The sequence below is a fragment of the Dryobates pubescens genome, chromosome 2 (assembly GCF_014839835.1).
Source record: "Dryobates pubescens isolate bDryPub1 chromosome 2, bDryPub1.pri, whole genome shotgun sequence".
NCBI lineage: Eukaryota > Metazoa > Chordata > Aves > Piciformes > Picidae > Dryobates > Dryobates pubescens.
In genome coordinates, this window is record NC_071613.1 from 7,415,238 (window position 1) to 7,428,106 (window position 12,869).

General features: G+C 49.9%; 1 protein-coding gene across 1 annotated transcript in view; it reads left to right on the top strand.

The window, feature by feature from the left end:
* Positions 1-5,970: 5,970 nt before the first annotated feature.
* The window catches only part of SMAP1 (small ArfGAP 1), a 69,802-nt gene continuing 62,903 nt past the window's right edge, over positions 5,971-12,869 (top strand). The window contains exon 1 of the mRNA XM_054169670.1: positions 5,971-6,112. Coding sequence (XP_054025645.1) covers positions 5,995-6,112 — 118 coding nt within the window. The 5' untranslated portion in view covers positions 5,971-5,994. The remainder of the gene's footprint in view (positions 6,113-12,869) is intronic.

A 12,869-nucleotide genomic window follows, 5' to 3' on the forward strand; every position in this document is an offset into this window, starting at 1 on the left:
TAGCCAGGGTGACTGGATGATAGCTGAAGGTTTTCTAAATCTGGGATAGAAATTCCATCTGAACTGTTGTCTGAAATGAGGTTAACTTCCCAGGTTCTGCCATTCCCTGCCAGCCCAAGGCTGAAGGTACCATGTTAGCTGACCCTGAGGGCTGCCCAGCCTCCACAGCCTGGGGAGCCAACTCTGAAGAGCTGAATTTCAGCCACAGTACTGAAACATCCATTCCCCACAAAGTTCCATGTGTTATTTAAGAGCATGGAAACACCTGAAGCATCAAAGTTTCTTCTGAATCACAAATTCTCAAGCCAAAGAACTCTGAACTGGAACCCTGTTTACTTCTGGGCTTTGCTATTTGAGGCTGAGACATTATTAAAACACAGCTATTTTAACACCTGGGCTCAATCCAGTTAATAACTTTGCACCTGATACATTCTCCACCATTAAGGCAAATTTATGCTAATAACTGTCCTGATTAGCAAATACTATTTAAAGGTGTTTTATGGGCTGACTTCTGAGCAAGGTGGGCAGCTAGATTCAGTGAATTTTAGCCATCAGCTTCTAAGACAACATGAACTTCACAAGCTGTCTTCTGGGTATCCCTGCAAAGCTGTGGAATAGCCTGCAGGGTGGCAAGCAGTGACAGCCAAGGAGAGAGAGGGATTGTTTGTCATGCTGAGTAAACTTGTGCTTCTACCAAACACAACATCATCCCTCTGCAGAACTCCACTATTTCAGGGACTATGTGGAAGTGAAGCTCACTTGATCCTGGAGATCCAGGACTTGGAACACCCAAAGTATGTGTTGAAAAAATTCCAAATCCGGCTTGCGTCGGGCTGTGCTCTGCAGGGCTTAAGGAAAGGTGAAGCAAAGGGCACCCAGCTGACAGGCTCAGCATGACCACTCTCTGTCTTCTCCTCCTGAAGGAGCTTCAGGTGGTGACATCTCTGGCCTCTCTTCATGGCATGGTGTGGGCAGAACTTAACTCATTCTACAAGTCCTGCTGTATCCTGAATGGCATCTTTTCTTGCCTTGTTTTGTGTGTGTGTGTGTGTTTTGTTTTCTCCCCTCTGCAAACTGCTTCAGGCGGTAACTTTGCATCTATAACACTCTGCTTCTCTTCAGGATCCAGAAAAAGCAGCAAAGGCACAGAAGGGATTATATTTTTGCCTTTAGATTCCATCTGAGCTCTCAGGGAAAGACCTAATAATGCATTTTACAGCGTGCTGTTTTCAAAGTACAAGCTATTAAAATATTAATAACCTGTTCACCTCAGCCCCAGAGTGGAGAAGGTGATTTCATATTGCTACTGCTTTACAGGAGCATGGATGAGCACTTTGAAGGAAGGGATAATTTTCAGAGCTGAACACAAAAAGCATATATCTTGATGCTTGACAGAAAAGGATGTCCCATGTCAATCCAGCCCAGCACACACAAGAAGCAGGAGGTGGGCCCAGGCAATATGTAATCAGGACATCTAGTCTAAGGCACTAAGCGCACAGCAAACCATATCCTTACTCTGCTCTTGGGTAGGGTCTTTCAAGCATAGGAACTGGATCAACAGCCACTTTTCATGGCCAGTATCACTGCATGCAGCTCAGAATCAGAGACCTGGACAGGCTAGAGAGTTGGGCAAGTGTAGAGTCCTGCCTATGGGGAAGAACAACCCCATGGACCAGTACAGCTTTGGGGCTGACCTGCTCTGGGGGAAAAGACCTGGGACAAGCGGCTGACAATGAGCCAGCAATGTGCCCTCATGGCCAAGAAGGCAAATGGAGTTCTAGGGTGCACTAGGAAGAGTGTGGTCAGCAGGTCAAGGGAGGTTTTCTTTCCCTTCAACTCTGCCCTGCTGAGACCACATCTGGAATATTGTGTCCAGTTCTGGGCTCATCAGTCCAAGAGGGACAAGGAGCTACTGGAGAGAGTGCAGTGGAAAGCCATGAGGATGATGAGGGGACTGGAACATCTGCTGTAGGAGGAAAGGCTGAGAGAGCTGGGGCTGTTCAGCCTGGAGGAGACTGAGGGGGGACCTTCTCAGTGCTTATCAGCATCTAAAGGGCAAGTGTCAGGGGGATGGAGTCAGACGCTGGTGTCCAGTGACAGGACAAGGGGCAGCAGACACAAATGGGAACACAGGAAGTTCCACATAAACACAAGGCAAAAAAATGTTCATTTGGAAGGTGGCAGAGCATTGGCAGGCTGCCCAGAGAGGCTGTGGAGTCTCCTTCTCTTGAAGGCATTCCACCTGGATGTGTTCCTGTATGATTCATTCTGGGTGACCCTGCTCTAGCAGGGGGGTTGGATTAGATGTCCCAACCCCTACAGTCCTGATTCTATGACTCTGTGAAACTGATGATCATTAAACTCATTGCTCAAAGCCATTTGCTGCCTTCTGGCAATTTGGTAGATAGTTTCAGACTACGTGTAATTTACAGGTCATGTCTGTCCTGACACAGAAGAACAACCTCCCTTTAAAATGGCAGTGCTGCTGCTTACCTGGTGTGTGAGAGGCAAGCTCACCTCCTTTTCTCCCTCAAGGAATTTCCTGACCATGGTTCTTGTCTCTCTGGAAAGCATCCTGGTCCTCAGAGCCCTGGGATGCTGGTGAGGTATTTGCTGGCCTTCCAGCTGAGGCTGCTTTTCTCTCATAAAGATTCAAATGTACTTTGGGCTAGAAAACAAAAACATGCTTGTAGGTGAAGCTAGAACTCAGTCCTATCTGATGTCATGTTTAAGCAGTCAGGACTATTGCACCCCAATAATTAAGCCCCTACTCTAGTATGGCTAATAACAGGCTATGCCAGTGCTTGTTTTACACTCTTTCTGCTGCAGGAAATTCCTGGATTTAGGCACTGTGGTAAGGCAGCTGGAGCTCAACTCTGTGTGTTTAGTTTTAACCCTTAATGCCTGCCTCCAAGTGGGATGCTAAGCCATCCAAACCACATCCTCATTTTTCAGCCTCATACCAAATAACTCACTGGCCAGGCCACTCAGCCTATGGGCAGACCTTAACTCCCTTCTTTGAGGGACATCTAAATACATTCTTCCACATTAGGTGCTTGTTTAATTACTATTTATGTGCAGTATTTGTAGTGCTTTCTGTTTGTAACTCTTCCAAACTCAGGGGATGGTTAGTTCCCGTTTGGAGCTGAGAAAAAGAAAGCTACAGAGAACGATTCAGCAATGTATGGGATGAGAAAAGACCTGAATTTTCATCTGCTTCACTTGTGTATTTTATAGGCTATAAATAGGCTTCAACTCTTTCCAGAAGGGTTGAATTAGAGGGGAAAAAACCTCAAGCAAGCTAGAATTGAGCTGACAGAAAGGATCTTGCTGGTGAATAGACTCAACAGAGCACTCAGCACGGGCAAAGGGACCTACAAAACAGAGAAAGGGAAGACTAGAGACATGGTACTTGAGAGAGGGAAAGTATAGAGGTGCCCAGCTTTGGTCACAGAAGCTTGAGCTGTGCCTTTTGCAGGTACTTTGGGTCCCACTCACAGTGTAGCCCTAGGATTCAAGGCTGCTATGCTCAGAGCCTCACACCATTTCAGTGGGAGCATAGAAATGGCATCAGTCTCCATTATAAAGTCTCCACTGCCCATCTTGCTTACTTTGCAGGTACGGAAACAGAGAGTCTTGGAGAAAGATCACAGGGACAACCAACACTACGAGTTCTGCCTTTGGCCACAACCCCATGCAGTGCTACAGGCTGGGGTTGGAGTGCCTGGAGAGCAGCCAGGCAGAAAGGGACCTGGGGGTACTGGTTGACAGTAGCTGAACATGAGCCAGCAGTGTGCCCAGGGGGCCAAGAAGGCCAATGGCATCCTGGCCTGCATCAGGAATAGTGTGGCCAGCAGGAGCAGGAAAGTCATTGTGCCCCTGTACTCTGCACTGGTTAGGCCACACCTTGAGTCCTGTGTCCAGGTCTGGGCTCCTCAGTTTAAGAAGGATATTGAGACACTTGAAGGTGTCCAGAGAAGGGCAGTGAGGCTGGGGAGAGGTCTGGAGCACAGCCCTGTGAGGAGAGGCTGAGGGAGCTGGGGTTGCTTAGCCTGGAGGCTCAGGGGAGACCTTGCTCTCTCCAACTCCCTGAAGGGAGGTTGTAGCCAGGTGGGGGTTGGTCTCTTCTCCCAGGCAAGCAGCACCAGAACAAGAGGACACAGTCTCAAGCTGTGCCAGGGGACGTTTAGGGTGGAGGTGAGGAGAAAGTTCTTCCTAGAAAGAGAGATTGGCCATTGGAATGTGCTGCCCAGGGAGGTGGTGGAGTCCCTGTCCCTGGAGGTGTTCAAAACAGGCTTGGATGTGGCACTTGGAGCCATGGTTTAGTTGTCAGGAGGTGTTAGGTATTGGGTAACAGGTTGGACTTGATGACGTCTGAGGTCTTTTCCAACCCAGTTGACTATACCAAGGTCAATTCACTCCAGTGGCTTTTCACAGCAGGCTCTTCTGCCCCAGCACTGGCCTGGGGGAAGATGCCTGCCCCAAGGACACAGGACCAATACCAAGCAGTATGTTGGCTGTGTGTTTCGTGGTATTCACCGCCAGTGGGTTGTCACCACAGTCCAGGGGCAAAACAACTCTTTAAAGCAGTGGAAGGTGCCACTCCACCTTCCTGGGGACAAAACGCTCACTCCAGGCCAGCCATACTGAGGGGCAGCTGCCCTACCGCCACCTTCTTCTGGGCTTCCCCGGCGGGTTTGAGGCAAGACGGGCGGGTTTGAGGCCGGCAGCGCCCGAAGGCAGCAGGAAACGGCGCCCACAGCGAGCCCGCGGGGTTCCAAGAACGGCCCCGAAACCCCAGCGGCCGCGCAGGGGCGGGAAGGACGCCGCCGCCGCCTGGGGAGGCACCACCCGCTGCTCCTGGGATCGGTGCCCGGCTGCCCTCGGCTCACGGCCAGCCCCCGTTACCTGTCGGCGGCCGCGGGGCGGGTGGAGTCAGGGCTGCCCCGAGGGCAGGCCGAGGTGCGGCGCGGCCCTGCCCGCAGAGGTTGTCGGCGGCCGTGCAGAGCCCCGGGCGCTACCTGCAAGGCGGTCACCGCCGGCGGATGGATACCACAGGGGTACAGACGACAGGGCTGAGGGACCCCTGGAGACCATCCAGACCAACTACCTGTAGATCAGCGTCGCCCAAAGTAAATCACACGGGAACACGTCCAGGTGGGTTTGGAATGCCTCCAGAGAAGGAGGCTGCCCAACCTCTCGGCAGCCTGCTCCAGGGCTCTGCCACCCGCACAGCGAAGGACTCTTTTTTTCCTGATGTTTGCGTGCAACTGGGTTCCAGTTTGTGTCCATTGCCCCTTCTTCTCTCCCTGGCGACCACTAAGAAGAGGCTCCATCCTCCTGACACTCGCCCGTTAGCTATTGATCAGTATTAATGAGATGCCCCCTCAGTCTCCTCCAGGCTAAACAGCCCCAGCTCTCTCAGCGTTTCCTCATTCATCCATTCATCTCATCATCTCTCTCCAGTGGATTCTCCCCAGTAGCTCCTTGTCCTTGAACTGGGGAGCCCAGGACTGGACCCAGAACTCCAACCAGGGCAACACAGAAGGAGCCATCTCCTGCTCTCCTCAGGTGACCCTTAGCCTGGGGCATTCCTCTATGCCCTTTCAAAGCCAAGTCAAAGTGGACCGTCACCGCCACTCCTTGGAAAAACTCCGACATGTCAGCGCGGCGATAGGAGCCGGCGGACTATTTTTCATCTCTGCTCACACCCAGGCGCAGGCTCCCGCGACACGGGTGGGCGTGCGCGCGACGAGAACCGAGGTGCAGGCGGCGGACGGAGGGGGGGAGCGAAGCAGGCGGATGCGTCTGCGGGCGCAAGTAGTTCCGGTTGAGGAAGTCGGCGCTCGCTGCCGCTGGTTCCCGTGGCTGTGCCAGGGCTGGAGCGGCGCGTCCCGAGCGCTGCCGAGCCCGCGCCGGCCCTGCTCCCGCCGCTCCTCTGCGGAGCCCACCGCTGCCGCCGCCGTCGTCGCCGCCGCCGCTGCTGCCGCCGCCATGGCCACCCGCTCCTGCCGGGAGAAAGCTCAGAAGCAGAATGAGCAGCACCAGGCCATCCTGGCCAAGCTGCTGCGGGAGGAGGACAACAAGTACTGCGCGGACTGCGAGGCCAAGGGTACGGAGGGGCGGCCGGGGAAGGGGGGGGCGGCCGGGCCAGCACAGGTGAGGTGCTGCCGGAGGGGGCTTTCCGTGTGCGTTCGGCTACGGCAGGGCCCGCGCTCGGCGCTGGGAACCGGCGGCGAGGCCCGGGGAAGGGCCCCGCCCCGCTCCACGTCCACAGGGGCGGTGGCGGCGGGCGCCGGTCCCCTCCCGACACGGGGCCAAGAGGGGCGGCGGCGGCAGGAACCTGCGCTGCTCCGGGAGGGCGGCGATGGACGGCTGATAACCTTTCCTTTCGTTGTGAAGCCGTTTCCGCTTCTCCATCCAGCCGAGCTGCGGCTGCATTCTCCCGAAGTGAGGAATGCCCCGGCCGAGGCTTTATGCAATGCCTGGCCTAGCCCTTTCCTGAAGTTTCACTGCCGCGTCCCCTCCCTGCTCTGCCAGGGGCTGGTCAGGCTCTGGGCCTTCGGGAAAGCACTGGACGGTGCTGCGGTTAGGTGCCGGAGGAGCTGAATGTTGAGTGTCCAAAACAATGCCCTTCAATGTTGTCTCTGCCATATAAACACCAGGCTCTTTCAGTCTGGGTGTCTGTCTGGTTAGATGTGTCACAGATCCAGCTTGGGTGATGAGTGGCATTTTCAAGAGTCTGCTGCTGTCAAATCAGACCTCTTTGTAGTCTATCTTAACCTCTCTTTAATAGCTTTATTCTGCACAGAAGTAGATCTGTCTTGGTGTTTGTGTTTGCCTTGGGTTCTGTGGCTTGGAGGTGCACATCCCTCTTCCATCTCGAGTGGGTTCATTAAGATGTTACCCTAAATAAGATGACTGTACTGTAAGTTATTGTTTTAAACGTGGTACTTCCTGACTAACAACCAGGTGTTCACACTGCATGACTCGCTCCAGAGCTGGCTTGTTCAGCCCTCCCCCACCTCAGCTGGAGGTCAGGCATGGTGAGCAACCAGAAATGGCCCTGGTTTTGTGATTTGCTTTTCCAATCCACATCTGCTGCTAGGGTTTTTTTTTTCACCCTAGATATAAATCCTGCTGTGTCTTGTGCAGTGCTGTTTGGTGTATCAGAATCAGGACTTTGTTTTCCTAGCATGTAACCTTTAGAAATACATCATTCAGATTACACCAAAGATAACAGATCTTTATAGTCTGCTGTAACTCCTCTTAATCATTTTCTAGTACAGCAGTTCTTGCCCCCAGATTTCTGGTTACTGTGTAGAAGGTTGGTTGTAACTGGTGGTCTTCTGGGAAAATCAGGTGTGTTTGTTTTGTGCATTGTTTGCACTTGAATTTTCCATGCTGCTCTGAGTTGCTTGCTGATGGAACTCTATACAAATGCCATTCCATAGCATAGACCTCAGGGCTGGGTTGCTCAAGATCAGAGCCTGGAATTCACCAGCTAATTTTGGTCTTGTTTTCTGAGTTCCTTCTTTGACCATATCCTGGTCAAAGTATCATTTGTAAATCTCTAGTTCCTGGTGGCTTTGTTTCTTTGGCCACTTCAATTTGGCAGTGTTGACACTTGGAGCTTCCTTCTTTTTCTGTTTCTGTTATTGAGTATCTTTATGCAACTCTTCATGCCTCTCTTCTCTCAGAAGAGCTTTCGTTTGTAACTTCAAGCTTTGCTGTCTCTTGAGTTTGTTGTTTGTTTGGGTTTTTTGGTTTTGTTTGGCTGTTGCTTTTTGTTGGTTGGTTGGTTTAGTTTGGGTTTTTTTTTTTCTTGGTGGTTGTTCTTTTTCCTGTCCAGGTTCTAGAGGACCTACCAATCTCTTGACCTGGCTGCCTTCTGCTAGTACCTGCAAATCATTTTCCATTTTTCTAGTAGATAATTTTACTTAGCTGCCATACAAAAATCTTGACTGCACTTCTGAAGTCTCCTCTGTTTTCTCTTTTGCTTGACCTTCTCCCCTGCTGTCTCTCTGTATGCCAGAGGCATGGCCTGTTTTCACCTTGTCCCCCAGGAAAGCTGGCATGGAAATACTGTGTGATGCAGCATGAGCTTACAGTATTGAGGGAATTGTTTGGGCTTTTAAAATTCTTTTTCCCTTGGAGTTTAGTTGCACTTGCCTCATCCTACCTGGCAACTCTGATTTCAAATCTTGTGTCATAACAGCTTGGCAGTGCCCTCTGCCTTTCCTTGAGCTTCTGTAGTTCAGTGGTTTTCTTGTAGATGGAATGGAGAGTGGGGGCTGAAACCTACTTCCATTATAGCTGTTCCAAAGACTGGGAGATGGTCATATGTGGACACTGGGTGGATTTCTTTCCTTAAGTTTAGGAAGTTTTCTTCTAGGAAGGAGAATTTTGTGGACAGTACTGAGACATATTGGGACGAGGTGGTAGAGAGCAGCATTGTAGAAAAGGATTTGGGGGTGCTGCTGGGTGAGAAGCTGGACATGAGCAGGCAGTGTGAGCTTGCAGCACAGAAGGCCAATGGCAGCCTGAGCTGCATCAAAAGCAGCATGGCCAGAGATGGAGAGAGGTGATTCTGCCTCTCTGCTCTGGTGAGACCTCACCTGGAGTACTGCATCTGGGTCTGGAGCCCTCAATACAGAAAGGACATGGACCTGATGGAGTGAGTCCAGAGGAGGGCCGTGCAAATGATCAGGGAGTTGGAGCACCTCTGCTACAAGAGCAGGCTGAGGGAGCTGGGGTTGTTCACCCTGGAGAAGAGTAGGCTCCAGGGAGACCTAATAGCAGCCTTCCAGTACCTGGAGGGGGCCTGCAAGAAGGATGGAGAGAGGCTGTTCACAAAGGCCTGTAGTGATAGGATGAGGGGCGGTGGCTTCAAACTAGAGAAGAGGAAATTCAGATTGGATGCTAGGAGCAAGTTCTTTAATGTGAGGAGGTTGGTGAACACCTGGAACAGTTTGCCCAGGGAGGCAGTTGAGACACCATCCCTGGAGATATTCAAGGTGAGGCTGGACAGGTCTCTGGGCAATCTGATCTAGTGGAGGATATCCCTGCTCACTGCGGGAGGGGTTGGACTAGATGACCTTTGGAAGTCCTTCCTAACCCAAACCATTCTATGATTCTATGTCTCCACTCTACCCTGAAGCCCAGACTTCTTTGAGCTTCCAGGAGGCATGCTGCTTAGAAGAAATACGTGATCAGTCATTTGTTTGAAAATCAGGCTTGCCACAAGCACAGAGTTGAGCTCATTGAGCTCTTCTTTGTTATGTCAGTCCTCATGGAAACTCTTGGTTGACCAAATAACAAGTGAGGAGTACTTTCAGTTTTAGTCAGCTGTTTTTCCCCTCATGTTTCACATCCAATCCTTGGTGCTTAAGTGCTCATGACTTGCTGGTGCCTGGCTAAGTTGGGAGTTTTGCTAGTCCTGGTATGCAGTGATGTCTGAGGCAGCAAGCTCCACTGTGGCTCTGTGAGCCGTCTGCATGGCTTTCCCCAGACTGTGACAGGCTCCTTCACCTCGCTCATCACTAGCAGCATCTCTTTCATGTCTGGCTATGTTTATCATTAGTCTGGAGTAGCCTATTGCCACTTCCACCAGAGTCTCTTCATCCTGGGTTCTGCAGATATGAAAATGAAAACCATTCATGACAAAATATCTAGGACTTTTCTGATGTCCATTACTTCTCTCTTACATGAGAGCTTTTCACCTTTGTCTGATGTCCTCCTTCCTGCTGTCCAGTAGGATCCCCCAAGTTCTGTTTTGTTTTGCTTTCTTCCTGTTCACCTAATTGTTGGGTATCATCATCTTCATGATGAACTCTGGTTGTGTTAGCTTGGGGTTTTATCTTGACTCTTATTCTGGCAGTACTTAAACCCATTGTTTTCAGTGTGGTCTTTCAGGTAGCTGACACTTCAGCATGGGCTCTTAATCAAGCTAAGAGGCTATCATCACTAATTCCTCCTTCTCACCACAGGTATAATAGTCTCACTTAAACCTTAGGTATTCTGTCTATTCTAGGTGTCTGTCCAGATAGTCACATCAAAGGGGTGTCGAAATCTTGCAGACTCTACTTGTACTTCTGTTGTAATTATTACTCTTTAAGGTTCTGGGACTTCTTGGGTAGATAGAGGTCTTTTAAAATCTTACAAATATCCTTTTGACCCTAAAAAACTTCCTGTGGTCCTATTTGTGTATTTTTCACTCATTACTCTGATCCTATCTATTGTAATCATAGAATTGTTTCAGTTGGAAAAGACCTTTAAGGTCACTGAGTCTGACCTTTATCTAACTCAGCCATGACTAGTGTGTCTACCATGCCCATCAGCACCATCTCTGCATCCTTTGAACACCTCCAGACCTATTGCAGTGTTTGGGAACCCTTTCAGTGAAGAGGTTTCTTTCTTCTAACATCCAACTTAAACCTTCCCTGGTGCAACTTGAGGCCATTTCCTCTCATTCTAGGGAGAAGAGACCAGCACCACCTGGCTCAGACCTCCTATCAAGGAGCTGTGGAGAGCCAGAAAGCTTCCCCTCAGTCTCCTTTTCTCCAGGCTAAACCACCCCAGTTCCCTCAGCTGCTCCTCATCAGACTGTTCTCCAGACCCTTCACCAGTGTTGAACCCTTCTCTGAACCCTCTCCAGCACCTTGATGTCTGTCTTGTAGTGAAGGGCCCAAAACTGAACCCAGTACTCCAGCTGTCACCTCACCAGTGATGAATACAAGGGGACAATAACTTCCCTGGTCCTGCTGGTCACACTATTCCTGATCCAGACCAGCATGCTGTTGGTCTTCTTGGCCACTGGAGCATGCTGCTGGCTCATCTTCAGCTGCTGTTGACCTCTTCCTTCCTATCATGAAGGCTTCTTCGCTGTCTTTTACTTCTTGCATCACAAAGACCATTAGATCTTCCTGCTGTCCTACTGCTGATTAATTCCTAAACTACCAAATTAGCTCTCCTTGCTCTCAGTATGTGACCACCAGCTGCATTGCTTGGGAGGAAGTTTCAAGGATGCATCTTTCCTATTTTAGCACATGCCTGCTCTGTGTTAGCATTCCAGAAAAGCTTCATCTTGGTCTTCCTCAAAATAATCTTGCTGCTGTTAATAGTGGTCTTGTATCAGGAACAAGCCCATCCTTTTGTTTCTGGCCTACTTTTCCAAGTGCAAGGTCTGCAGACACATCAGAGACCTTTGTTCTGTGAGTCTTTTGGAAGGTGGAGAATACAGATGAGGACACATCTGCCAGAGTAAGCATTAAGCAATAATCAGGGGTTGCTGACTCTGGCAGCGGTTTCTGGAAGTGCTTTTTATTCTGTGTTTGCCTTTCCACTGTTAAAATAGCTGCTGTGAGTCTGACCATCACTGTCCTGCAATCTACTTGCTGTGAGAACGTGCTGTAGTCACCATATGTCACCTTCAAACTGTAAGTCTTACAGCTGTCAGCCTAGGTGACACCTGTGTGGGGGAGAAGCCTCAAAATCAAAGGTTCTGGAGCTGTCTTTGCAGTGACTGAGAGTTTTGGAAGAGTGGGGAGGCTGGGATGACATTTGATAAGGCAGAGCTTGTCAGTGTACTGACTGTTCTTCACATGCCCATCTGAAGCTACATAAGGCAGTGGATGCCTTCCTGCTGTTATGCTACTGGAAGTGTTTGCACTAGTGATGTTTGTAGGAATTAGTAAGCCATGTTGGCAGCAACTTTCAGTGATCCTGAATTTCTGAGAGAGTTGGAAGCATCTGAAAAGCCTTTGTGCTCCTAGACGAAGCTAGCAGGCATTGCAAGGGTTTAGGAGAAAGAAGTAGCTGCAGATCTGTCCATCTGTGACCACTCCTGGAGGTGTTCAAGAGATGGGTGGATAGGGCACTTGAGGGCATGGTTTAATGGCTGTGGTGGTCGTAGGTTGATGATTGGACTCAGTGATGTTAGAGGCCTTCTTCATCCAAAAGGATTGTGTGTGTGTGGACTGTACTGAAAGCTGGTGTAAAGCATGCAGCTTTCCCCCCTGCCCCTTTTGCTGCAGAGGGAACCCAAATACATTTTTGTTGTTCCAGTGCTGACATTTTAATCTCTTCATTTCTAACACTTCCTAGAGATCTGTCAAAAGGAGCCAAAATCAGAACCTGTTAACTTGAGTCAGCAACCTCTTGACTGTAGGAGCTGTAATTGACTATTTCTATGTACCTTAGTGCTTAGTTACAAGGAGCTAGAAGCCTCCTAGGGTTGTGTTACCGCTTGGCAGCAAGGCTGGAACTATTTGGGTGCTGATATTGATACTGAATTGAGTACTTGGAATCTGAAGAGTGTGATGAAATACAAAAGGAAAGACTTTTTCTTTAGTCAGGGACCAGATGTTTAGCAGTATCAAGGGACTACTGCCACAAGCTCCTCAGAGAGCTTGTGGAGTCTGTTTCAGTGGAGACATTCAGAACCTGCCTGGATGCATTCCTGGGTGACCTGCCCTGGGTGACCGTGCTCTAGCAGGGGGATTGGACTTCATCTTTTGAGGTCCCTTTCAATTCCTAACGCTCTGGGTGTGATTCTGTGCCCAGCCATCCAGGCAAGCAGGTGTGTAGAGTAGGCTGAAGGCAGTCAGTCTTGGTCTGGCGTGACCCTCTCTGCAAACGTGGGATGTTAGTCTTGGATTTCTGTTCCTAAGGATGCTTGAAACCAGTGGGAGTGTCCTCCAGTGTACCTTTGTCATCATGCTTACACCTGAGTGTTGACTTTGGGACAAATGGATTGACTACTGAAGTCTCCTTGCAAATCAATCTCCCTGTCAAGAAGGCAATTACTTGAGTTGCTGCGGCTTCAGAATTTGTTTAGCTGTAACAACAAAAGCAACATAATTGGAAGC